The 27,370-nt window shown below is 45.2% G+C and overlaps 1 protein-coding gene across 1 annotated transcript; it reads right to left on the bottom strand.

The window, feature by feature from the left end:
• Positions 1–1,771: 1,771 nt before the first annotated feature.
• stox1 (storkhead box 1) lies at positions 1,772–19,444 on the bottom strand. The gene is given in 6 exon segments (XM_068741682.1): positions 1,772–1,925; positions 2,476–5,056; positions 5,307–5,459; positions 19,111–19,233; positions 19,236–19,284; positions 19,286–19,444. Coding segments are annotated over 6 exon segments (3,219 nt in total).
• Between the last annotated feature and the right edge of the window lie 7,926 nt (positions 19,445–27,370).

The following is a 27,370-nucleotide window of genomic DNA, read 5'->3' as shown; positions in this document are numbered from 1 at the left end:
TACATGGTGAGCAATATTTTCTTTTCATTTCATTTGAATGACAATTGTGCTTCGAACTGTAGCATAGGTTTCTTCCTTGTGTTAGATAGGTGCCTTACTGCATGCTATGTAGAGGTGTATGCCGAGCTGTTTGAGGAGAAAAGGTTAGGGTCTTCAGGAGTTCTGTTCATATTATCTTGCCCTACAGTTTTAATTTCTTCTCACTGATACCCGTTGCTTGTTTTGCTTTCATGTATATTGCCATGCGTTTACACTGTTATATTGTCTTTATTATTTCCCTTCATTTTTGTCAATGGCCTCCAATGTAGAAAGAAAATGTAAAAGATCCATATCGGCTTCTCATAAAGGTAACTCCTGTAACACCTTCCCAATGAAGTGACATAAATGTGGATAAATAAAGGTTTTTGACTCTTGCTTTTTTCCCCCTAAAGTCATTTTAGTATTAACCTGCACAACCAAAACGAGTAAATGGGGCCTCCTTTTCAGCCACTCCATTATAAAGTGCTTAAAAGGGATGCTCTGCAGTGAATTTATTCCATGGGCAGGCTGATTGGTGCACATATTAAACATGTCCACTGGGTGTCGCTCTTCGCTCATGTTTTATGTCTACCAGAATCTATCCCTGTGGCTGGACTTTTGATAAAGTCATCAAAACTGACCCGGTCATGAAAGCTGTGTTGTATTTCAGTGTCTAGAATGCGCTTACGAACCCAAGACCAGGAAACCAACCATCGCTGCTGGATGTCGAGCATAAATTCCCTCTTGAGGTCAACTCAAGGTTGCGATCCACTCTCACTGATATGTAGAAAATAATAGGGCTTATCAGCCACCTGGGGGGAGCAATGTCTGGTTTACATCACGGGTAATTACACCAGAAATTATGCAGTTTAAAAAGCTCGTGCAAATGTTTAAGGTTATTCCCAACACGTGTTCTGCATAAAACCATCCAGACTTTGTAAATTATTATTACTTAATGGTGGCGCAGTGGTAAGCACTGTTGCCTCACAGCGAGATGTTCTGTGAGGGGTTTGCATGTTCTCCCCGTGTCTGCGTTGGCTCTCCGGGTTCTCCGGCTTCCTCCCACCACCAAAGACATGGTGGCTAGTTGGTGACACTAAATTGCCCGTAGGTGTGAGTGTGTGTGTGGCTGATTGTCTGTCTCTGTGTTGCCCTGCGATAAACTGGCGGCTTGCCCTCAAACTGTAGCATCGTTTCTTCCTTGCGCTGGATGGGTATCCGGTGCTACGGGCCCCCATATATATATATATACTGCATCGTGTGTGTGATTGATTTCCAATACAGACAATTCTTTGGCTTCTTTTTGTTTAAATAGCACCGATATGCGATGGAGCGAATGAGACAAAGGCAACGTGTAGATTTAGTCATTTTATTGATGATTATTGCTCAATGACATGGTTAAAGGAGACATTAATAGTGTTACTGTCATTACTCTTAAAGAAATCTATATTCATGTCGATGATTCCTGCATTATCACCACAAGCAAGGTAGCAAATGCATGTCATAGCATATTTTAATGTTATTTACAAAGACAAGTTACATACTGTACATCTGTTCAGACATTTGTGGTAATATGTATGACTGTAAAAGTAGCCTTTGATCTCCTGTTAACAGAATGTCTAATGCAGTTTTTGATTGATCTCAAGGCATTCTAACTGGATACGTTGGCTAAACAGTTGCATAGATCTGAAGACTCTGTGAAATGGCTTTGGCGTTTTGCGCCGAGGGGGGGGGGGGGGGGGGCTCGGGTCTGCTATACATTCATGACGGGAGTCAGCTGCAGCAGTGAGCTCTGTGGTCGAATGCCGTTGCTCTTCGAATGCAGCTTCTCCAGGTTTTGTAAAAAGCTTCTTCTCTTGAGCCCCTCCAGAATGACGCCGTTGCTGGAGGTCAGACTGACGCGTGTTCTGTCGGGAAGAGGGGGGGGGGGGGGGGGGTTAATTATCTGTAAGTACTCGATTTGAAGAAGGTGACACGTTCCCCCTACATATTTGGGTGCCCCGCAAGTTCAATTTGAAAAAATAGTGCTTTTCTTCCTCTTTGATTATAAATGATGATTTAAGTATACAGCAATTACACGTAGTTATCAAAATGATTCCCTTCTGTCCAATTACTGGATGCTGTAATTGGTCGCAAGGTGTTTACTCAGCTTTAGTTTGCTTAAAAGGACAAAAAGAAAACCCACACATTTGGAGAATGGCCGACCACAGACATGCAGCCCAGAGGTTAATGTCTGTGTGTGAGATGGACAATAAATAAAAACAATGGAATGACAGTGGCCTGAAGACAATGTGTATATTCTGCATATGGGCTTGTGGCTTTATTCATGAGGACCTTTTTTGCTCTCCAATGAAACCTTTCCTTCTGTTTAATGAATAACGATACACCAGGTCTCAAACTAGGCTGCAAACACAACAAGAGTATTTTATTACAACTATTATAAAGAGAGACACTCACCGAGGAGAATCTATACCACTGTCTCCAGTGATGCTCTGGTTCTCTCCCATCTCTGCTGCTCTGGCGGCGCCGGGAGTGCTCAGGACCGCCCCGGGTGTTTGAGGACCGCCCGTCTCATCGGACTCTTCCTCCTGGGTTTCCGCTAACTCGGCTGCCCAGTGAGGCCGCCCCCCATCCGCCTCGTCCGCTGACTTGAGCGCCGTCTCTCCGTCTGATTCCATCTCAGTCTGGCAGTAGTCAAAGATGCTACTGTCTGCACCTTCGTGTCGCGGCCCCTCCTGGGCCGAGGAGCTTTGTCTGGAGCCGGAACCCTTCTGCGCCCTCGCTGATCGAGTCGTTCGATCGTGATGCCTGAGCCTCCAGGTGGTCTCTCCAGCTCTGGCGGGGCTGAGAGACTCCTCCCTCTGGGTGGCTGAGGGAGGGATATCGAAATTGGATTCCTTTGAATTTTGCATAGCGGTGACTTGTGGTTGATGAAGGTTGGAATTGTAATAGTGAGTGTTTGCGCCCTGATACTGCGGCTGATCGTATTCGGCTGCACATGCTCGATACATACTTGCCGCGTCGATGACCTCCTCCTCATTCAGACACGAGGAGCTGCAGGCGTCTTCGTCCTCTTGCTCGTCGGCTCCCCGATAGAGGCCGTCGTCGCCTTCGATAAAGCCGCCGGTGTCCATCGTTGGAGTGCTGTCTGTTATCAGCTCCGGCCTCTCCGCCTGGGTCGTGGTCTTTCGAGTCTTATTGCTGATAACGATGGGTCTCAGCTCCCGCTGTTCCTCGCCGGCTGCGGTTTCACGGAGCTGCTGGGGTGAGGGCAGATTGTCAGGCCTCTGGATATCGTCTCTTTTCGGGTTGGCGAGTTTGAGGGAGTGTTTCCGTTGTAAAGTAGGCCTGGTGTAGGGAGGAGTCACGCCGTGCGAGTGATTTATAACAGGCTCGTAAGGGTTAGGGTTAGAGCATTGCTGGATGTCAGACAAGCCAGCGTCTCGAGTTTGGCTGCGGTCTGGCACACCGTTATACGGCGCTTCCTGAAAACGCTTGTTCTTGCCTTCCTCCCAGCCGTCCTTACTCTTTCCCTCCCTCGGATGCCGGACCTTGTCATCTATCCGGAGGGTGCTGCTCTGTGGGTAGGCTGAGCTGTAGTCCAGTGGCAGATTTCTGTTGGGCTTTGTGTCTTCGTGGAGCAGGTGATCGACAGTAAGGTCCTTCTTTTGGGCGCAGTGATACCTGTCCTCTGATATTAGGGATTTCCCCGCTTGCTCTCCATCTGACGCGATCTTTTTGGCCCGATGTGGGTCCCACGATTTGGACCGATGACTCGTTCGCTCCTTCCTCCCTGTCTCCGAAGCCTGGCCCTCTTTCGCTTCTCGTCTTTGCTCTCTGTTCTGTCTGGCCTCGTTGTCTTTACCCGAGTGAGTTTGGAAAGGGTTCTCGATGCGCTTTTTATAAAGCGATTTCCCTTCGACAGCCCCTTCATCTTCCACTTGATCGGGATTGCCGACAGGGATTTCCACCCCGAGCTGAAAGGGGATCAAATCCTCCCCATCTGGATAATCATCAGCAGATAGAGGAGTCTTAGACTTGACCGTCTCTTTCTCCCTTTCCTTATGCTTGTCTCTCGAGGACTGGACCCTCCTCTTACTGCGAGAGGCCCTCTGAGCAGATCTTTTCCCTGCCTTAGAGGAATGATGATGTCTGAGTTTTGACACTGTCAGGATCTCAGTGGACATTCCCTTGTTTACTCCCTTTTCATCTTTATCCAGGCCTCTGTCCAACACTTTGTCTTTCCCCCTGTCCCTTTTCTCCTCCATCTTCTTCATTAGGACCGTGTGCCGTGTCAAGTTGTCCACAGTCAGTTCCGGGTTGATGCGTTTGATTATGGCATGCTCCAGGTCGCGAGGCAAGTTGTTCAGGTCATTCTCGTCTCTTACCGGCCACTCCTCCGGCGGAAACTGACCTGAAAATGAAGCGTACTCCTTCTTTGGCTTTTCTTTTTTACCTGCATTCCTCCGGAACAAGCTGAGACCAAACTTCCTCCCTGGTTTGCTCTCTTTGTCTTTGCGGCCGGCGGCGCTAGTCGCGATTGTCGTCTTGCTGATCTCGCTTGCCTGACAGTCTGCTGCCGTGGAGGTGGACTGATGCTGGATGGCGGGTTTGTGGTCTAATGGCCGGGGCCACTTTAAGCTCTTGTTGGTGCATTCACTTATGGAAACAGAGACAGAATGCTGGTCTGGGACAGCGGAGGAAGGAGGGACGGCGGCTGGTGCCGGAGTCGCTGCGATATTGGTGGACGTTTGAAGAGGACCGAAGCAGCTGCAAGACTTGCAGTGAGCCACTGGCAGAGTTTGAGAGCTCTCGAGACAGACATCGTTGCTCAAGAGGTAGGTAACGGGAGGAGGTGAAGGAGCGTCATCTGCCGAGCCAGAGGTCCACCAGTTCTTCTCTCGGACCATGTTGTTGGTGATGAAATAGGTCTGAGGCGTGACGATGAAGTAGCCCTCGCCAGTGTGGTAAATTTTGCGCTCCTTGATTAGAGTGCCGAGAGCATTGTAGAGAATGTCCTGAGTGGGGATAGTGATCCCTGAAGCGTAAACGAGAGAAGAGTAGACAAGCAAGGCGGCAAATTAATACTAATTTGAGTTTGAATTATAACAAAGTTCAACAACTGTTTGCCGTTTTGGAATGTATTTATTTTTTTGATACAAATGGCGACTGATTCAAACGTAACCGACAGACTTTAAAAAATATCATTCCATCAGAAAACAAATGAGAGCTTTCAACCAAATCCCAAAGGCCGCTTTTAAAAACGCGACAACGACTTCATGCTTTACCTGGGTGGGCTTTGCTCATGTGATTTACAAGCGCTTCCTGGCTGACGACGATTTCAGAGGCGTTCATATCCGAGATGACCGAACACAACACCTCAGACAAGGGAATGAACTGGGACTGTGGGACAGGGGACATCTGCACTGGAGACAGGTCACCTGAACACACACACACACACACACACATAGCAGCAGATTAGTGAGTGAAACAGGTGGGCTTACTGCAGAACACACAAACACACCTGGGCGAGAGAGCGTCTCTCTCTCTCTGACGTCCGCCAGTGAAAACAACTCTAAGTACCAAAGTTGACATTCCTCTCCTAACCACCTTCTAAATTATGACCGAGGTGGTCTATATATGTGAGTTATAGACCATGCCTGACTGCTTTCCAAATTCCATCTCAGTACTGGGACAGGCCACAGAATTCCATTACTCCCGCAGAAATGACCACAGGTCCGCCTGCTGGGTAGATCAGATATCATGCCCCCCCCCCGCCCCCATATCATACAGCACTGTACATCCAGAAGGTACCTCTTAGACAAACATTTTACCCAAAGTGAGACAGAGTCAGAAAAAAAAGACAGAGACAGTCGTGTAAATATTTGTCTTTGTAAAAATAGTAAGAAAAAAAATAAATCTGTGTGAGCCCATTTGGCACAAGCCGCAGCGCTTGAAAATCCTGGAACTAAGCTGCTCTTAAAGGCAGCTTCACATTAAAAAAAAAAAAAAGAGCTCATCTCAGAATCAAAAGCAATCAGCATAAGAAGGATAATTGAAGAAACATGTCGTGGTGAAGTTCTTTCAGGCAAATGGGGCTTGTTTGTGCGAAAGCCTCTTGTGATGAAGGGGAGTACGGCGGAAGATTGTTCTGCCCATAAAGGCTTCCAAACCCCAACGATTGGATGGGACATCAAAAGTGAACGCTGACTCTGTCACAGCTGTGTCTCAATAGTCGGTGTGTTCGTTTGTTCAGAGACGAGGGACAAAAATGGCACCACTCAAGGGATCCCTTTCACTACAAGGGGAACCAACCACAAAGCAATGACTCTCCGTTCATGAATTCATGAAAGGAAAAACTTCCAATAAAGATGTCCCGCTGAGGAATCGCTCTCAATTCCTGCCAGCATAGATAAAACATGTGGGATCTAACCGGGGTTATGAGCATAGACAAATGTCAAACTCGTGAGCAAAATCTCTTCTCTGGGATGAGTTTATCTCATACATTGATGAAGACTAATGACAAATTAAAATGACAAAACAAAAAAAAGGTTATACTGCTGATATATGATTAGAATATTAGGCGAGTTATCACAAACTCCCTCCAACAGCAGACACAAAGGCATGACCGTAACCGTTAATGAGCTGTGTCTAAATAATGTCAGGACCATAACGGGTAGAAGATGGAGTGAGAGGAGAACGACGTTCGAACACAACAAAAGTCTTTCAGGTTATTTCAGAGTCCAGTGGCAGCGTGAATCTAAAACATTTATTTATACATGCAAATAAATGTACTTGTTATTATCCTTGGCAGATATTTTCCCCATTTGAAGGAAAGTTTCCAACACTTTATCTAAAAAAAAAAAAAAATTGAATCAAGCTTGAACATGTGGCGTGTGCGACGGTGGCCAATTCTCCCATCAACACCAGTGCATTTGGTGAAAACACTACTAAACTCACACCTGATGCACACTAAACTTTTACAGCCTTCACACTCGGGGCACTTTAGGTGGGAGCCAGGTGAAATAAACAACTAATCAATCTGAACACACACAAACTGGCAAATCCTGGCATACACACTAACTAATACTTTCAATGTTTCAATCAATTTTTTGTTGTATTTTATCACTTCCAATGGAGCACCAGACGCACACACACGCACACACACACACACACACACACACACACACACACAGTGCCAAATCTAGCGCATGTATATGAAAAAGACAAGACTAATAATTGAATAGGATTAAAAGGTTTCTAATTATTTATCCAGTTGTAATAATCTATAATAAATATAAATATAAGTCAATATTAAAATAATCACAATGGTATTCATGCTAAATTTAAGGTGCACTGAAAAGGTTTTATCGTAAAAATCAAGGAAAAACAATTATCGGCTCCATGAGCTAACTTGAGGCCCATCATTTTCAGAGGCTGGGGGGTCTGTCTTTCCAAAACCGACTCTACGACACATGGAGGGGATCATAAAATAACAGTGGACATCTCAATAGCAGTCTCCCTGAGAAGTGCATCAGGGCTGCTGCCTAATCTCCTCATTGTTGCTAACGTCCTAGACCTATAGGAACGTCTGACTGGCTGTCCACATAGCAACCGCTTACAGGCTCAGTCAACAGTCCAGAAAGGCCAGCAGGAATACGAGGAATCAATAAACCGATGGAAGCATCTACCGAAGCATGATGCCGACACTGCAGATGTGAGAAAGAAAACAAAACTACCCCTAGAGCAGCGTGTTTACGAGAAAAACACTGATCGATGTCCTGATAATGTACCGAGTCTAACACTAGCAGGCGTGACCGTCGTGGATGTTCTCTGTTCTCTCTGGGGGGGGGGGACCTCTGTGTTCCAGACAATACACTCAATGTCACACACAGGCTGAATACCCTTCTCGGTGCCATGGCAACCCAGTGCCACAAGAGCAAGGGAGGGAAACAGTAGAGCGGTGAGTAAACTTGTGTCATGACATTTGGAGGTGTGGCAGTTCAATATAACCTGTAAAGGGGGCGGGGGGGGGGCAGTTTGCTCTCTGATAATAATTAAACCTCCAGCCTATAAATAAATCGGTGGGATGTCTTCTTTCTTTCACCTCAGGCCCGGGAGACTACACATATTAAAAAGTAAGCCCAACCCACAAACTCAGAGTTTGTTAAGTAGGTAAAGAGGCTCTGAATGTAATATTAATTCATATTAATAAAATAAATATTTAATATGCCTCATCAGATCTGCTCACAGGATGGCTGAGCAGCTTCAGAAATCCCCTTCACATGTTCAGAAGTTGGATCGGGGCGCCATGATCATCTATAACGCTCTGATACTGCAAAAGCCCGCCCAGCAGTGTGATGTCAGAAAGACACGTTTTAATTTGTTAAACTATGCATGTCACCAGTACATGCTTTATTAAATGACATCACGTCCCCCCCCCCCCCCCCCATGCCATTTGGAACAGCTATAAACTGGCTTTGACATCATGTATTAAGAGATGTGTAAGATCCAGAATGTTCAGAGTCATGAACCCAAACTCGGGATTAAAGAAGGGATATTTCTGCCTTCCTGTTAATGAACGACAACAAAATGTTAAAGTAAAACAACGCCTTTGACCCAGTAGAGACACAAACATCCAGGGAGGTGAACAGTTAGTGCAAATAACAATTTCTCTTTCCAAGTTGTGTGATTCAGTACATTTTTCATGCCACATGTCAACTAAACAGCATTCAGAGAGCACAAATGCCAAGACGGCTCATTTTCCCATTACATCATTGTTTAAAGTGATTATAATCCCACGATAGTTTGACCTTCTCAATACGATCCACGGCCATGAGAACCGACCACTAGAATTTAGAATCACATTGGTTTCATTAGGGTTATCACGATAAAACTAATTAATTAAGGATGCTTTTCTTCAGAAAGCACTTCAGCAATGTTTTACTGTATGTCAAAACTGACACCAAACTGAATTCCTTAATTCTTACTTGTCACTAAATGGAAAATGACTGGAAAATGACTTGGATCCAGGTCATTGATGTGGAGTTGATCGTGTAATCTGTGTCCAGATATTGTCATCCATTAAGTTGGAGGATAAATTCTTATAAAAGCCCCCCCCCCCCCACCCCTCAATGGCAAAAAGAAAAAGCTCTGGATCCAGACGATGGCCGGGATCACCACCAAACTCTATTAAACTCTATTAAATCATTAAAATCCATCCTTAAGATCTTAAGATCCAGATCTTTTCAACATTGAGCTACATTGTTCCTTCACCTACGCCGTAGCATTGCGATGAAGACACAGAGCCCACGCTGTACGTTCTGCTTCGCAGCAAAGCTCAGATCAGACACTTCTTCCAGTGTCACGGTGTCTCCGAGAGAACAAACGGGCCCTCAGGGGAAAGAAATGAAAAGCGATGGAGGCCGTCTGGCTCCTTTTGTGGCCATGATTGACAGGAACCCACTCGCTTCCGCTCTGATCTTTCTGGCAGCTGACACTGATCAACACCACGTGCGTTCTCATGGCCGTCAGCGTGAATCCCATTTCAGATGTGATTGCATTACTTCCAGCTTCTTGGCAGAACACAGCAACAGTTTGATAAAAACTCCCAGCTAATGGGTCGATCCAAGCATCACGCTACATCTAAGGAGTCGTGAATGAAACCTGAATTAAGGGACACTTGGAGACCCACTGCGACACAGATCCTCAATAACATTCCCATCAGCATCAGCCGTGGCTTCGATTATCAGACGTTAACAAACTAAACAACGGAAGTGCTGCATGAAAAGGATTGGAGCAACACTCGTGCCTTGCAAACGAACACCGAATGAAGCCTTTGAAGATTCACCTTTGCTCTAATGAATAAAATCTACATGAAACGTCAGGCCCGTGACGCTCGCACCACGGCCGTCTCCCGCAGCCACCCGCCGTCTCATCTCCCACCGGGTATCGCCTAATCTTTCAGGCTCCACTGCACAAACAGGCTAATCGCCTCTCTCCCTCATTAAGGAGGGAACATGACATTCAATATGAACTTGAGGCCTGCCCAAACTACAAAATACCACCCTGTCTCCCCTCGACGGAGACATTATGAAGGCTGTGCATGAGACGAGATCAGAGACGAGCCTGGTGAGACAATGTCAAACATTCACACGGACAGATTTACTGCAATAGTAGAGATGTGAGCTGTAATTTATGTCACTAGTCCCCTCCAGTCCCTGAACCACTTCCTTTTGTTTTGGTTCCTTCCAGGCTTCCAAGACACCACCCTCTCCAGCATGTGTGTGTGTGTGTGTGTGTGTACGTGCACAAATCACACTTTTGAAAAGAGTTTTACAAGTTTTTGTCATTCATTCCCAAAGAACACACAGATGTGGGCGTTACAGTTAAATGGCTCAATAAACCAAGTGAAAAGATCCCTTCAGAGAGCAATCCCAGTCCGAGTGTCCCAACAACCACACCCCTCCCAGTCTGACAACAGGAGCCGTTCCAGTCCTCACGCCCTGAAAGCACTCGGAGAAATGCTGCATGAACACCAGCATCATTTCTAAATGGTTGTAGGGCTGGTCAGCCTAGTAAAACTGACTCATTAGCGAGATAAAATCTGGAGACCCATGTGTAATGTTATTGGACTCTATTGTCCGGGGTATGAGTGCAGACGTTTTGCAACCTTTAAGTATCAGCAGCATTCATAACTCAGTAGAGGAACAGATAAGAGAAAATCGCAAGATGCCATAACTAAAAAAAACTATTCATGAGCTTAAACGCTTAAACTCTGATCCACGAGGAGAAAGACGGCCGAGCTTTGTGTTGACCCGAGTCACTATGGAAACCTTTACTGTGGCAGCGACCTGCCACATGCAATACGAAGGCAACAAAGAAGATAAACAGAGGGCATCTTCCTGGAGACGGGATTTTGAGCACTATGGGTCTTTATTTTCCCATCGCTGGGCTTCATACGTTGCACCTCTTCAGATTTACTAGGCCGCACCCCAAGATATCTGGCTCTCATCTACTTTCATGACATGAACATTACCCCACAGTCCACTAGTGCCTTCCGTGCCAGACATCTGGTAAATACTAGACATTTAAATTCTAGGCCCGAGAACTGAACCTTGGAGACCACCTTCTAGCTGTATTCACAACTTTAAAGTTCTCATGACACGAAATTGACATTTTTAAACATAATATATAATCGAGAAATCCGACCCCAATGAAATATTTAAAAGTTACAAACACGCATTGCATAATCCTACTGAGAACAAAGAACCGTTCTGGTGACTAGCATTTTACCGGACTAGCATTTATCGCACTGAAAGACGAAGGACCCGGGATAAGACGTCAGTGAGAAGACAAAGCTTGGCTTGTTGACCAGGCTGTGTGATGGAACTCAAAGCCTTTGAGTAGCCTATGTTCCATTCTGAAGTATTTCATCAAAGCTTTATAAAAAATTAACAGACATATTCTTCTAATTCATGTAAATTAAATGGAAAATCAATTCATTACTTTTTTCATTCATTTTTATTCAAAAACCTCAATCCAATTTCTGTTTGGAGTGAGTGATTTTCTGTTTTTTTCTGTTTTTTGTGTTGAAAATAAAATAGCTTGGTCTTTGCCAAAAAGTCGTACGCTCCTTTATGTTACTTCTCGGTTCCCCTACGTACGGTGGTCGCATGCGACATCCATCCATCTATCCATCCATTTTTATCAGATTATCCGGGGCCGGGTCACGGGGGCAGCAGCCCAAGCAGGGAAGCCAAGACTTCCGGGGCGGGATCCCGAGGCGTTCCCAGGCCAGCTCAGAGACATAGTCTCTCCAGCGTGTCCTGGTTCTTCCCTGTGGTCTCCTCCCGGTGGGACGTGCCCTGAACACCTCTCACCAGGGAGGCATCCGGGAGGCATCCTGAATAGATGCCCGAGCCACCTCATCTGGCTCCTCTCAACGCGGAGGAGCAGCGGCTCTACTCCGAGCTCCTCCCGGATGACTGAGCTTCTCACCCTATCTCTAAGGGAGAGCCCAGCCACCCTACGGAGGAAGCTCATTTCAGCCGCTTGTACCCGGGATCTCGTTCTTTCGGTCACTACCCAAAGCTCGTGACCATAGGTGAGGGTGGGAACGAAGATCGACCGGTAAATCGAGAGCTTCGCCTTTCGGCTCAGCTCTCTCTTCACCATGACAGATCTGTGCAGAGTCCGCATCACTGCAGACGCTGCACCGATCCGTCTGTCGATCTCCTGCTCCAACCTTCCCTCACTCGTGAACAAGACCCCAAGGTACTTGAACTCCTCCACTTGGGCTAGGATCTCCTCCCCGACCTGGAGGGTGCACTCCACCCTTTTCCGGCTGAGAACCATGGCCTCGGATTTAGAGGTGCTGATTCTCATCCCGGCCGCTTCACATGTGGCTTGCAAACCGATCGCAGCTCAGAGAGGGTGCGTGCAACATCCCCCCATTTCAATTTGGTTTGTTGTTCGCATGTAGCGTGACAAATCCCTCATCTCGGCCTTCTGTTCGAGCATCAACCGGACATTTATCTCTTTGTGCTGGACGGCTGCCACTGCAATTGTTCCAGCATGTGATGGGGCTTTGTGGCTGCTTAACAGCAGGGCTGTATCCTCGAGCCCGGATGTACATGTAGCATGTGCAGTGGTAAGTAACGGCAAACTGGTGTAGGACGCACATCACATAATAATACTCATGTAGTCTGATTAGTGGTCCACCTATCTGCACAAACTGTTGTATATTTCTTAAGTAGTTTAACCCAAGCGAATGGCTTGACAGTGGAAAACAACATTCCAACGGATTTGTAGAATCCACCAAAACCTTTTATCTTTGTTTCTTTCTGTTTCTCCAGATGCTGGACCAGAGTCTGAATGATCAGATCATAAGCGTATTGCTTCCTTGAGCACATGTACAATAGCACCATCATATTGTTGCCCAATGCTTTAGACAAGTCCTTCTGAACTGCCTTGGCGATCCGCAGATGGTCGAGTACATCTGGCTTGATGAAAATGTTCAAACTTTTTACCTTTGTGAGGAGCATTTCTGTCAGAGATTTTATGATGTCATTGCAGATGTTAAGGTCAATTGGCGCAAAGGCTCTAGCGCTAAAGATCTTAAGGACAAGTGCTGCTACGATTTGAAAGCACCCTTTTTCTAACTTTGAAATCGTCTGATGCGGTTTGCCTTTTGACATCTCTGTGCTACACTCCATTGTTGCAATGGAGGCCAGTGAAACCATGTCACCTATAATTTCTTTGGTAGAAACGAGTCTGGTCGGTGATCCATTGGAACCAGAGAAGCCTTTGGTTCCAATGCCATATTTCGCTTCTGATTGATTTTTCATGATTGCCTGCCAAATATTTGCAGATAAATCAGATATCATATCTGTACACAAGCGTGATAAGACAGTGTCTGTTGCTTGATCTGTTGCTTGATCAACCTTCCCCGATTGAAGATTGTCGCATTGTTCCTGTGGCAACATCTTAATGTGCTCCATAAAGCATTTTACAAGGTCTTCTACTGGCACTGCAGACCCCAAATCCACGGTCTTTGGTTTTGGTGAAACTGTGTCCATCTTTAGGTTTTCCATTACTCGAATAGCACTCACAAAAGTGATTCAAGATAGAATGATCTATTTATCTAATATATATTTTTGCCTTTGATCTTCACAAGAAGTTATGGTCAGCAGTACCGGTAGAGTTTAAAGCAATAAAGACATCAAAGGGCATCCCGCATCCGACATCAAAGATTGAATTTATTAACTCATTCAATTTTTGACCAATCTTTCGAGATCCACAGAATTTTGGAATATTGTGTCATATAACCTATGACTGTTAACAATGAACCGACTTAAAGAAACCTTTCTTTCTTCAGGGATAAAGTTTGCAGCCATTTGTTTTTGTAAATGCTGTTTAAGCACATGCACTTCATACAAGCCGTTAGCACCATATCAGTGGGTATTAAACTGAAGTTTAGTTGGGAATTTCACTTGTTTACCAATTACTACACTGAGCTCAGAAAAAAAAGTGTCTTCCTGAGATGTGTCATCTTAGTCAAAGATCCAGGTATTTTCCCTCTGCCCCACCCATGTGGCCTGTCAAGACACATACACACACAATCTAAGAGTATTTCCAGCAGATACACGCCTCTTAATCAAGAGTGATGTCCATCATTGGCTGCAAATGAACCTCGTTTTCTCAGATTCAACAGTTTGACGAGAAGCAGATTTGTGTTTGGTATCCCAGCATAAAGAACAAACCTCAGAATCAATCACTTTTAATATCCTGAGCCAGGGAAACGCATGCCTCTCTTAAAACTCTTTAAAGAGTAATTAACTCTTGAACTTTACTATCAAATAACTGATGAAATGAAGCCATGAAACACCCTGTAAGAGACAAGAGTAACAGTAATACCCAACTACTGTACGTGCAATATGGCCTCATATCTATGTTAAACTACCTGACTGAGGGTGAGGTATTAATCTCCGGAGGGAAATGCTCGCGGCCCCTGGCAGGGTGTGTACATTTGTCCACCTACGTTGTACATATTATGTGTTTTTTTCATTTATTGTTATTTTGCATCAATTGAGTAATTTATTTGTGTTTTTATTTGTATTGTTAAATGTCAATGAATTACGTACTAAGGACTTTCAGCGGAAACAAGACCGCCAGGGCTTTTTTTTAAATGCTCCTCTTAGACAGGATGTTTGACTGTACTTGTACTGTAATACATGTTACTGTTTGACTGTACTTGTACTCTAACATTCTATCTAATAAATATATTCCTCATCATCATCAAATGAACCTCCTCCAATAGGAAGGATGTGGTGAACAAAAAATATGCACAAGCACATCCTAAATAAATGCAGATACATGACCATGCACCTATAAAAGAAAAATGTTAGATACGAATAATTTAAACATCATAAGAAACAATGCAACCAGACATTGACACTTTCAACTTCATGGAGTCAAAAACTGTCATGTTAATAATTAATCTCGAGTCACCTGTTTATTTAGGATTCATTAAATTAATTGATTCTAACCTGCAAAACAAACACTGAAGTCAGACGCAGGACCCTCCTCAACAGATATGATTTCTGAAAACATTTCTCCTCTCATTTAGAACAAGATTAAACTGAGCCCTTTCGTAATCCAGACCCTTCATCAGCAGCGGCATGTATTTTTTTTAACTGCTTAATGTCGTACTATTAGTGTCAGAAAGCTGGAGAGCGGTTTATGCTGAAATAATATTGTCTGAGAATGAATGGAAGCTGTTACTCAGAGGACTGGACCCCGAAACTGCCTCAGTGAGTGTTTCCCTTCATCAATCTGCCTTTAACCAGTATATAACATTAGCATCAGTATAAAAATACAGACACATATATATAAAAACATGAGGATTTTAAGAACGAGCAGGTTTTGTATCCTATTTTTGCCCAGACGACCTGCTATAGTTAACAAGGCTTAGGAAAAACGTCAAATATTAAACTAAACACATGACTCTGTCTGAATGCTAAACTGATATGAATAATACATGAAGTAATTTGGGGAGGAACTGCACCAGCAGTTGAATGAGTAAGATAATGTAATGCAGAGGTTGAAACTCTAAAATAAAAGTAATAAATATCTTCTGTCACTTTAATTGGTCAAATCAATAGTTCATGCTTGACCACAGCAACCAAAATACTGTTGAGAGTACACTATAGCTAAAAAAAACAGTACTTTCCGTTGCTTCAGTTAAGGATTTTTTCCACTCAGTTTTGAAGTATTTTTGTCAAAGAACTGTGAAATAAAGCGTCACGGCAACGTGTTCAGGAGTCAGAAGAAAAAAAAGAGTTTCGGCACAAATTTTTAAACCTGGAAGAACCCAGCAAGGGGTTGTCCTGCTTATTAAGGTAACATCTGGAAGGGTTATGACCATTAGTGAAGCGCTTTGAGACTTTGACAAAACACCCCCCCATGAAAGGAGACTCCCCTTGTGTGAAAATACAACACTTTCAAGTGAAAAATAAAGAGCAGAAATCAGTCTCTCCGAGCCGGCAAACTCTGGAAATGATCCCAGGGGCAAATGTGGCATTTCAGGAATGCTTTCCCCACCTCATGGTATGGTAAGTTAAAAGAAACATATTTAAAAAGGAACCTTGGTTTAGAGCGTACGGCGCAGAGGGAGACCTACAGTCGGGCCGACATGAGCCCCCCAAAAAAAGCTTTCCCAGGTTGAAAGTGAGAAGCCTGTTGAGACGACTCTTTCACATCTGTGAGGGAAGTTTTAAAACAATACGAGACACCTCACGACACAATCCCTGTAGATATTTCAGTTTCAGTTTCCATGATTGTCCTGCTCTAAATAATGCAGATCCAGCTAACACTCTGGTTTCAGTAGGACAGTTTCCGGGGAGAAGGACTCTTTCAGGAACGCTGACCAAGCTGGTCAGGGCTTTTTCAAAGACTGTAAGAATTTAAATCTCATCCAACAGGGCCCGTCTGATGCGAGACTCAGGCTCAGGTCAGGAAGTAACCGCTCTGCTCCGATAGGCCAAAAACAGGACTTTCCTTTCATCTGACCAAATAAAGTTGGTTTGAATTTACTAAATACCGTACAACCTGTACACAGGTAGGTAGCTATTTTTTTTTTAATAAATCATAAAATGTTACAAGATGTCTTCCACCGGTCTATTTACCCCAGCCTACCCTGAGGAATCCCTTCCTCTATCAACCCTCCCCTGAGCCTGCACACCTCCTTTTCAGCCTGCTCTTCCTTCAACAGCGGTTGGAGGTGGTTGATCGCAGACTAATCTGTCACGGATAACGATAAGGAATTAGCACAGATTAATTCATGCGATGTTTGTCTGGAGGACTGGTTTTTGCCATCTTTGTCCCCCTAAACAATGTAAACTCACTTCACCCACATTTAGTAAAGCATCTCCTAAACTAGCTCTTTAAAAATATCCGCATGACGACCTTGCTCTTCCCCTGAAAATAGAAATAAGGCTGTTAAAAATTCACCGTGGCCAACAACTCATAACATGCCTGTTTCCTATCGTTGACATATTTATATCAATGCCAAGGCCTAGAAGTCCACGCCCGGTCGGTCTCGCGGTCTGACTTTCACAGTCCTTCAGTGAAACAGAGGGACGTTAATCCTGGATCACAGAGAAGCAGCGGCTGGACGTCGGTCCCGCTGTGATTCTCCGTGTGGAGGCGGTGAACCCGACGGCCCGCTAGCCCTGATTTCCATACGAATCGCCGTGAGGTGAAGGATTTGTTGAGGATCAGACGAGGTGTCGCTGCTACAGAGCACGGCGTCTGCTTCTGATTCGACGCTGAGCTCATGTGGTGTTCGTTTGTGTGTCGAGTTGAAGCTCAGGGCCAGAAACCATCTCACAGCGGGATGGCATATCAGCCCCCCCCCCCCCCCCCCCCCCGCCTCTCTGGCTCCTAAGCCTCCCAGGTCTCCCCTTGTGTGGTCTTATCCTCCTTCCTCACGTCACATTCCTCCCTTTACTTGTGTGTGGACGGCTCAGCGTAGCAAAGCTGGAGCACCGGTACAAAACGGCAGGTAGACATTGTGGGACAGACGGACACCGTGAAAAGGAGGCGAGAGAGTCGAACCAAAGCCGACAGATGTGCGTCCACAACCAGCAGGAATCTAACATCTGGATAACCCGCCTGCAATGCTTGAATTTCATTAGATGATTGTTCACCTGAAAGGGAAAATGGTGATTCATAGGACCCCATTTCCTATGCATGTATATTTCCTATAATCAAGAGTCTTTCTCCTTCTTAACAAAGAACAACAAGAACTCTAGAGAATACTGTCATTAGTTCTAATCCACACGGGTTTGTCATTTTCTCCCAGCTGTCAGGAATTTACAGCCCATGAGATCATCCTATGGGAGGCTCCATGAAGAGTTCGAGGCAGTGTCGCTGTGCACATATTTGCTAACGCATCTGAGGGGATGGGGGGGGGGGGCAATTAGGGGTAATTACATGGTATAGATTGTTAACAAGCTTTGGTAAACCTATTGCTGTGTCGACAACAAAGGGAGCCTGAAAGCTCTTTAAATCATCTCTGAACCACACAGGGGACGAGAATGTCTGATCCTGATCCAAAAATAACGGAGCTACAGATGTGAGCGGCTGCAGAGCATTATCTATAATCATGTCACTTTCTCTGACGGACAAAGACAAAGATACATTTTGGTGCAGATTAATCAGCGAAATTGATTGATCAAATCCACCACTGGTGGCAGATTGAGTTTTGAAGATTAAGACGTGGCTAGATTATAATCCCACTGGTGGGTTAGGTGGATGTAGCGATATCCAACTCTTGTACATTGAACCGTATAAATTAAACTCTACAAGCGTTCCTCTCGAGCCACCGTCACTCTACGGATTGAACGTCTGCACTCTTTCTGTGCACTGAGGTAATGTGATATTACTGAGCAACAGAGGGCGGCCTGTCCAAACACTGAAAATCTGGATTCTGTAATCCTGGCCTTGTGGTATCTCCATCAAAATGATCTCACATACAAAAATACTTTAAAAAAAACAGGGTAAAACCGACAAGATAAAAATGATCTGTGATGAGGGGAAGCAGGGAGGATCAGGAACTCTCAAGAGTTTTTGATGTGGGAGGGAGGGAGGATTTCAACCGGTATAAATCCTCAGATTATTTGATCTGAGTAAGAGAAAAAAAAAAAACACCTGTTTGTTGAAACTGCTTTGAAATCGGTTACAGAATGTGATCTCTTGAAATTAAACTGGCCGCACCAACGATGTAAAATAAAGTCACTTGGACTTTTGTTGTTTGCACAAGAAATCCTGAAATCCACAGTTAAAGTGATGAAGAGGAGAGCTTGTTAAAACCTGCCAGGTCCCTGTCCTTCACATTTGGGGCTTTCACACTTCGACCTCATTGTGATGGACGTCAAGAACAAACAGATTGTCGTCTTGTGTGTCTGTGGGTGTTTCTAAATTTCACACACTTATTTACCTGTCACAGAATAGTTTCTAGGAAACTTAAGAGGCATGCAGGAACCTGTACCCCCCCCCCCCCCCCCCCCCCCCCCCTAAGTTACATACCGACAGCTTTCAGGACAAACCCCCTGGGTGACCTCAGCGCCCTGCGCATCCACGCTTCTCTCAGAACCTCCAGGCTGTTCGCGTTCCCTTGAACGACGAGCACCAAATGTTCCATCCATCCTGGAAGCAGACTCCGGCGATGGCCCGGACGAGCCGTTTATTCCAGAAGCTGCGCCGCGTTCTGCGCCTTGAAGTCGGCAAAGATCTCCCGGCCGCTCTTGGTGGTGTCCGCGCCGGGTGTCCCTCCGCCGGCGCGCAGACTCCCGTCGTCCGGGCCGAGGACGACGGCGAGGGACGCGGGGGCGAGCTGGACGACCCGCTGCTGGCGAGACATTTCTGTCGGACGTCTTTATCGACTCCAGGAGGGAGCGATCGGTGCGTCTGTGTGAGAATGCACGCGTTAAAAAGCCGGTTCTCCTGTCTGAAACGCGAGCAAAACGCCGTGTCCCGCCACACATTCCTTCAGTGCGCGTCCGAATCCTGCAGAACGAACGTCCAACTGGTTTCCCCTCAGCTGCGAGGGCAAACAGTGAGGAGGAGGGGGGGGGGGAGGAGAAGAGGAGGGGGGGAGAGAAAGAGGAGGAGGAGGAGGGGAGGAGGAGGAGGGGGTGGGGGGGGGGAGAGGGAGGAGGAGGAAGAGGAGGGGGGGGGGAGAAAGAGGAGGAGGAGGAGGAGGGCTTATCAGCCTGCTCACTGTTGGTTTACGCAGGTTGACTTCCTACCACCGGTGCGTGCGTGCGTGTATTACGCAGAAACAGGTGCCGTTTCATTAATGTCACAAAGACATTTTTGATTTCAGGTAGATTTATGAAGCTCACCTTTCCGGTGCGGTGCGGTGGTGAATCCACTCGCGTCTGCGTGGGTTCTCCCCGTGTCTGAGTGGGTTCTCCGAATGTCTGCGTGGGTTCTCTCCGTGTCTGCGTGGGTTCTCCGAATGTCTGCGTGGGTTCTCTCCGTGTCTGCGTGGGTTCTCCCCATGTCTGCGTGGGTTCTCCCCGTGTCTGCGTGGGTTCTCTCCGGCTTCCTGCAAAATTAGGCCAGTTGGTTACACTAAATTCTCCAGAGGTGTTAGTGCAGGGGTGGGCAAACTTTTTGACTCGCGGGCCACAATAGGTTATAAAATTTGACAGAGGGGCCGGGCGAGGAGCAGATGGATGGAGTATTTGTGTGAACTAATATAAATGACATGCAAAACCCATTACATGAAAGGATTTGGCCTTTTACAGGTAGCATTACGGGGAAAAGGTCAAATGAATCAGGTTTAATTACAGAAAATTTTAATTTAATGACATAATTTGGACAAGTTCGGCCGGCCAAATTAAATAGCCCAACGGGCCGCATATGGCCCCCGGGCCTTGGTTTGCCCATGCCTGTGTTAGTGTGTGTGTTGCCCTGCGATGAATTGGCGACTTGTCCAGGGTGTACCCCACCTCTCTGCCTCACCTCTCACCTTCCAGAGCGACCCGCTAACGGGTTAAGAAGATGAAAGAATGAACCACCTTTTCATCCTTTTGTTGGCTCATCTGCAGGATGATGTAAAAACTACTGCAGGCGGGATGGCTCTGGGTCCAGAACAGACTCCGTTACATTTTGGTGCCGATCCAGATGAAGAACCGGCGTTTTCGTTTTTTTTATTAAGCCCCTCACATATCAGAAATTAAAATGATCGTATCTCACTATGACTCGCAAGAGAAATAGGAGCCCCCCCCCGAAATGAGAACCATTCCTTCATGTGCCTCCAGAAGAAGAGGGATCCCTGCTTTTACCGAAACTGTAACAGACAGAATCCAAAGCACAGACAGACGGACACCTCGTGAGGGGAACACTGCCCCCCCCGAGAGGCCGGGGGCAGGTCTGCTTCACTGTGGTATTAGAGCCATGCTGGAACAGGATATTGCGCTTCCTCTGTACATGAAAAGAATACGTCACCTCGGCCCCGCTCAGGATGAAATATACGCAGCCCATCCTGGGCAGGCGCCGCTGAATGAAGTTCAAGGACGGCGGAGAAAACTTCCAGAGCTTCTGTGAGTTGGCTTAAAGTCTATTAAAGAGAAATAAGGTGAAGAGATTATTGGAGGTTTATGCATTGTGAAGCCTTTGATAATCATTTCAACTTTCTGCAGACCCACAGACCTTTAGTTCACTTCCTGAGAAGTTTCCACTTTCATATTTAAAACATATTGCCCTTTATTTGAAAGCTTTATTGTGGTGAATTGTCCCTCAACAAAAGGTAGATGCACCTTTCCATACAAATGATATTTCACGACTGTTTGGATTGCATGGCGGTTAACGGAACGCTGTTTCTCGTTGAGCCAGCTCACTTCCTCTGGATGGCATGACTTCCTGAGACAGACTCACGTTTAGAATCTGCAGGGTCCGCCTCTCAATTCTGGTGGGGCTGATTATCAAGAAGCAAAGTTCACCGAGTCGCCATAATTACATGAAATGCTTTTCTCCGGCCCCTGAATCTCCTAAGTATCGCTCCTTCATTTGCTGTGCATGCAGAAAGCTCAAATTCATATCAGGTGTCTCTGGGGGGGGGGGCTACGACCTTCATTTGATCATAGTGTATATTTTGCATATGATAATTGCACTCAACCGCAATCCTGAACCTAAAATTTGAGTCTCTACACGCAAACTCAAACATCTGGTCTGGCTCTAAGTTCTGGTTAAAACGCCCCCAGAAGGTCTGCCCCCCCCCCCGTAAATGTAACCCAGATCGTACCCTAAACCTCATCAGAATTCCTGCACAATCTGAGTCAGAACAGAACGGGTCAGTGTTGCCTCGTGTGGTGGAGGTTGAAGGTCAAGTGCTGGCTGTTTATTCAGGCAAATTGGTATTGGATTGTGTATTTATCTGGCCTTGCTATTAAACAAAGAAATAAGCAATGTTTTTCTGGAGCGTTGTTTGGCGTTTCCTTGGTCAAAGCCTGATCAGCTTCCAACTAAAGAAAGGACTTTTCCCAACCATGCAAATAATAGTACTTCAAAAATGTGGAGTAAATACCTTAAGAGGCTCAGAAGTGACTCTTTAAAGCGCACAAGTGAAAATTCAAAGCAGATTTAAACTTACTGTCTTGGATCACAAGTGTAATTCCTACATCCATTCTACTTGTCAAGATCTTTCTCAAGTCCATGTTGATTCTTTTTCATCTTTAAAGCCTGAGTGAACTTGCCCCGGCATCAGACCTGCTACTCTCTTATTACAATTTCATTATTTTCAGCACTCTGGCATCGCCGCAGAGATCAAAGAGGGACCTGACTGCTTTGTGTTCAGACAGTAAGGCATGCACGCTGCACTTCTTCAGACCACAAATCAATGCACGTCCTGCAGATGACTTAAGTCTGGATTATAATTGACTTATGTTGTTTTAATGAGTCCAGGACAGAAATGGCATCCAGAAAAGCACTTACTGGTATTCTGAGGAGGAGGAAGAGGAGGAGGAGGAGGAGCATTTCTGCTTTGAGCATTTTAACAGATATTTTAACAAAGGGAAAAGAGAGGCTTGGAACTACTTCGAAAGCTATTTGGTGCGTGATGTTTCACAACCACATTCTTATGTGCACACACACACACACACACACACACACATAATAGACCTGCAGACATCATGAAGGTGGCATCCATGTGAGAGATGTCTGCGGCTGCGTGAGAGAGAGCAGGAAGGTCGTCTTCCTCCGTTTCTTCCACGGTTCAACCAGCGAGTTCTCGCTGCTGAGTTCACAGGTGCGTCCCGATCCCGACCGTTCCCACGATGATTGCGGGTCAATAGACGAAACAGAACTGAGATAGAAGGTTAGTTTAAACGTTAATGTAAAAAAATAAGCAAAACAAAAGAAAGAAAGAAAAGTAGCACCACACTGAGTTGTTGTTCATCTATGTGAGGGAAACAATGCAAAAGAGAATGCATTCTTATCTTAGTTCATGTTAGCAGTTCCTACTAAATAAATAAAAATTCTGAAAGCATTTTGTAAAAAACATATTTTGAGATTTGCAAACACAAAACAGATTTGAAGTCAGCACCATAGTGCCAATAATTACAAAGTACGGATACTTTTTTTTTTTTACTGCCAATTGAAGCAAATTATTAATATTTTAAAATTAAGTTACAACAGATATTTTCATTTCCTAAGAATAATAATATCTCTTGTGACTTTTGTGCACGGCGTAAACGCAAACATCATGATCTGCTCCCTACACAGACTTTCAACCATCACACTGTAGTAACATTTACATTCTAAAACCAAATCGCTTCAGGAATATATCAGGATAAGATTTCCTCGTACCTAACAAAAGCAGCGAGTGTTCCCATCTTTAAGTGTTCAGTTTATATGCACCAGGTTCTTGGATTCGGACCCTGTTCTCAGAACGCCGAGTCAAATCAGAGAGATTGGCAGACTTGTCCAACATGGTGATTTGATCCAGTCTGCGGTGTGTCACCTCTCACCAAGCCGCTAACGATGTTAAACCGTGACGGGATCTTTGAGCTGAAGGAGCAGACCCGGAAAGCGGTGCCATCAAAGAAATGTGCAGCATGTGAGCTTCATTAGTGGAACATTCTGCCAGCAGAGGAAAACTACCTGAAGGATCAGAGAAGGATGAAGTTCCAGAGAACGGAAATACTCGCATGTAAGAATGAGCCTCTACTTTATCCAGGAAATAAAAGGAAAGGAAGTGACACGAGGCAAAAGACAAAGGACAGTTAAAGTGACAGGAAGTTTCTAAATGTCGCAGCACGTCAAATGGCATTGAATGCAACATGTCCGTTACCGGGTTGTGCCGGTGCCTATCCCAGGAGTCAATGGGCGAGAGGCGTGGTACACCCTGGACAAGCCGCCAGTTCATCACAGGGCTACACATAGACAGCATTCACATACACACATACACACACACTCACACCTGTGGGCAATTTAGTCTAAGCAATTCACCTAATTTGCATGTTTTTGGTGGGAGGAACCCGGAGAGAACCCACGCAGACACGGGGGAGAACATGCAAACCTCCTCACAGAAAGGCCGTGCTGCCCCATTGAATGAAATATTATTTTGGAGGTTTAACCTGTGACTTCAATAATAATGTTTTTCTCATGCAAACAAAACACGAAGAAAGGTTTTATTATTTAGCATCTGTTGTGGTTTTGTCTCAAAGCTGAGCCCTGCGGTTGATTTTAAAACGTCTGAAAACAAGATACGTGCTTTAAGTCCTTCATGAATCTAGAGCAAAGCCACCAGTCCAGGTGATTTAGCTGAACTAGTTGGTTCAGCTGGTTGCGGGTATTTAGAACAGCTAGTCAGCGCTGGCCTGAATGGAATCCTTTCTTGTTTGTGATCTATGTTTACATACTACTCTCACAATTCTGCAGTGGAAATGTTTTTTTTAAGAAAGCTGGGACTGATAACTTTGGTTTCCCATTGTATGATCATCTTACAGTGTGACATAGTTTCCTTCAGGGCAACAGGCAGTACCAGTTTGGGACTATCTGTTCCCGTGTAGCTACTAAACACAGATGAATGCTGCCTTTGTGTGACTATTGTTGCCGGGTGAAATGTGAAACGTGCCTCAGGTTGATGTGGAATGGTGTACAGTTTGATTTTGCAGCCCCTTTAAGCGCCCTGTCACTCATGATGTTCTTGAGGAGGGTGGACAGTGGACCGTCTGAGCCTCTGGTCCTAAAGGTCACAGCACGTCTGCCCACACAGAGGCGAGGCGGCGGAGACATGCTGTCAAAAATCGACTGTGGGACTTTCTCACACTGTAACTCAGTATTCCCAGGGAAAGGTCTTTGAGAGCGGGATCGTTTCCTGAACAACTACACCACTTGGTGCATTCCTGCCGCTCCAGCTGGACCGGGGGGGCCCCCTATCCACCAGCTGAGGCCCGAGCCTGTTACCGGGGCGGACCGGGAGAGATGGAGGTTGACTCGTTTGACTTTGGTTGGTCAGGCAGACTTCTGGCAAAGTCCCAGAGGATGTATGAAGGAAGTTGGATTATTTATCGTCTGAATGACTTCACTCTATTGCAATTCATCCATCAAATTGTAAGCCGCACAATACTGCTTGACTATAATCAACGATCAATAAATCTAATCGAGTTATTTAGGTGAAAGAGAGTTGAGAAAAACAGAGCTTTTATTGCTTCTTGAAGATTATAGGACACCGTCTGGGTTTAGTAACATACACTTAATCTGGATTTGGAGGATAAGGTTACCCTTTTTTCACAAAAACGTAAACACATGCTCATAATAAATCATTTGTTCGGATAAATGTGGGAGGAGACCTCCATTTGTGCTTCATCATGTCACCATCACATGCAGGATTGTCCACAAGCAAAGCAAAGAGATAACAAACACCGACACCGGCCAGGACTGGGACTTGGGTGAGGGAGGGTGGGAGTCTTTGGTTGTCATGATCACTGCGACTCTGAACTTTTGACATGCGCAGAGAATGCAAGGAGTTACGGGCAAAGAGTGCTTTTTTAACACAACTGAAAAATAAATCATATGGAAAATATGAGTCCAATGTAATCTACTGCATCTCCACACCCGAAGACTCCACAGGCCTGATTTACATGAAAAATGGCAACGTGGTCAATTTACCAAGCCAAACTCCCTTTTTACAAACCCGGTCTGCCCCCCCCCGTCCCTGGAAACTCTGACCCCGCATTGAAGCAGCCTGATTGTCAGCAGAGCGGCCTGCGAGCGCAGCAGCTCTTTGATAACAGGGATGGAGGGGTTAAAGCGGAGGGGGCGGGGGAAGGGGCCACAAAGGCCTTCTGTTGCAGTCTGCGGGTGAGGTTACCTGCCCTGCTCTCCGTGGTGGGCTCGAGTTTCACATGTTGCGTGTCGCATGCATACACATGCAACATGCAACGAGCCACACACGTTCTCACACAGCTGCTGCAGGAGTTTGGGGGGGGGGGGGGGGGGGGGGGGCGACGAGAGTGCATGCGGTTCCTCAGGGGACAAATGAGCATTCAGAGCTTGACACCAGGACAAAAGCATCCACTGGGTGAAAGATGGTCATTGTTCTGTAGGAAATTACATAGATGAGCAGCAGGAAGCGTGTTTCCTGCTATGGTTCTTTTTTTTTTTTATGCAAACTAGGACTCTGGTGGTGGGAACACATTTAGCAGTAGAATCAGCAGGTCTGAAAGAGAACATTTGAGTGACCCGCCAGCTACCTGGGAATAAAAACAAACAAACAAACATTAAAATATGTATGTGAATTATCTCTGGCATAAATCAAGTTTTTCAGGAGGAGAAACGGATTAGTCTAAAGATGTTGGAAGCATGTTCAACTTTAAAATCCCCATTTTATATTAGCATGATGACGAACAAAGTGCGACGTGAAGTTTGCTTGTGAGGGGAGTGATGGGAGAGGACTTAAACCTGGATTTACATTGACAGAAGGTCAGGAAAGTCCAGCGGTAAAAAACAAAACAAAAAAAAAAAAAAGCTTCAACAGTACCTGAAGAGGCTGTGGAGCAAGAACATCCATGATCCCCCAGTCCAACGACAGTACACTGCATAACGAATGTTCCTGGTCACAGCTAATCTCTCTACCATCACACAAATGCCTTTTCCCAGCTGGACAGGAAGCTCTGCTGGAGCTCAGGCCCACATTACTCAAATATCTCTTTTTTTTTAAATGAGTGCCTGCTGCATGTATGAAATCTGCCTAAAACTGAGACAGCGCCCAGTAGGGGTGGAAATATTAAATCAGATTAATTTATTTCAGCATTGTTCTTACATAAAAGTCTTACCTGGCATAAGGAAATTACAACATTTATTTTCAATTTAAATGATCTCATTACAGCCTGCATTAGCTCTGGACAGCTCCTGTCATTTGATTGAAACAATCTAGCTGTTATTTTATGCAGATATGTTGGTGGCAGAATACAAATGCTAGATAATAGCAATTTAAACTCATTCGTCCTGCCTTAGTGACATGATGTTGTGTTGAACACATTTACCTTGCATATATCAAGTACACACAAAGGCAACAAATTAAGATACTAAACTGCAGCAACCCAGAAGTCAGAAGTGTAATCATATCTGAAATGAAAAGGAACTGGCAGAAGCAATGGAATAATTAAACTAAAGGTAGATATTTTTCTAATATTCAAAAGAAAGTAGATGAAATGAAGGAAAAACCATTATATCAGAAAACAAAGAACATTTAATATCAAAGATGAGAACTGGATGCACAGCAAGTGATTAATTAAACGACACACAGAAATCAGACTTGTGGTTGTAATCATTG

Source organism: Brachionichthys hirsutus, chromosome 7 (assembly GCF_040956055.1).
Source record: "Brachionichthys hirsutus isolate HB-005 chromosome 7, CSIRO-AGI_Bhir_v1, whole genome shotgun sequence".
NCBI classification, from domain to species: Eukaryota; Metazoa; Chordata; class Actinopteri; order Lophiiformes; family Brachionichthyidae; genus Brachionichthys; species Brachionichthys hirsutus.
Note: the sequence above shows the minus strand (reverse complement) of the source record. Positions and strands in the feature narration are given on the sequence as shown.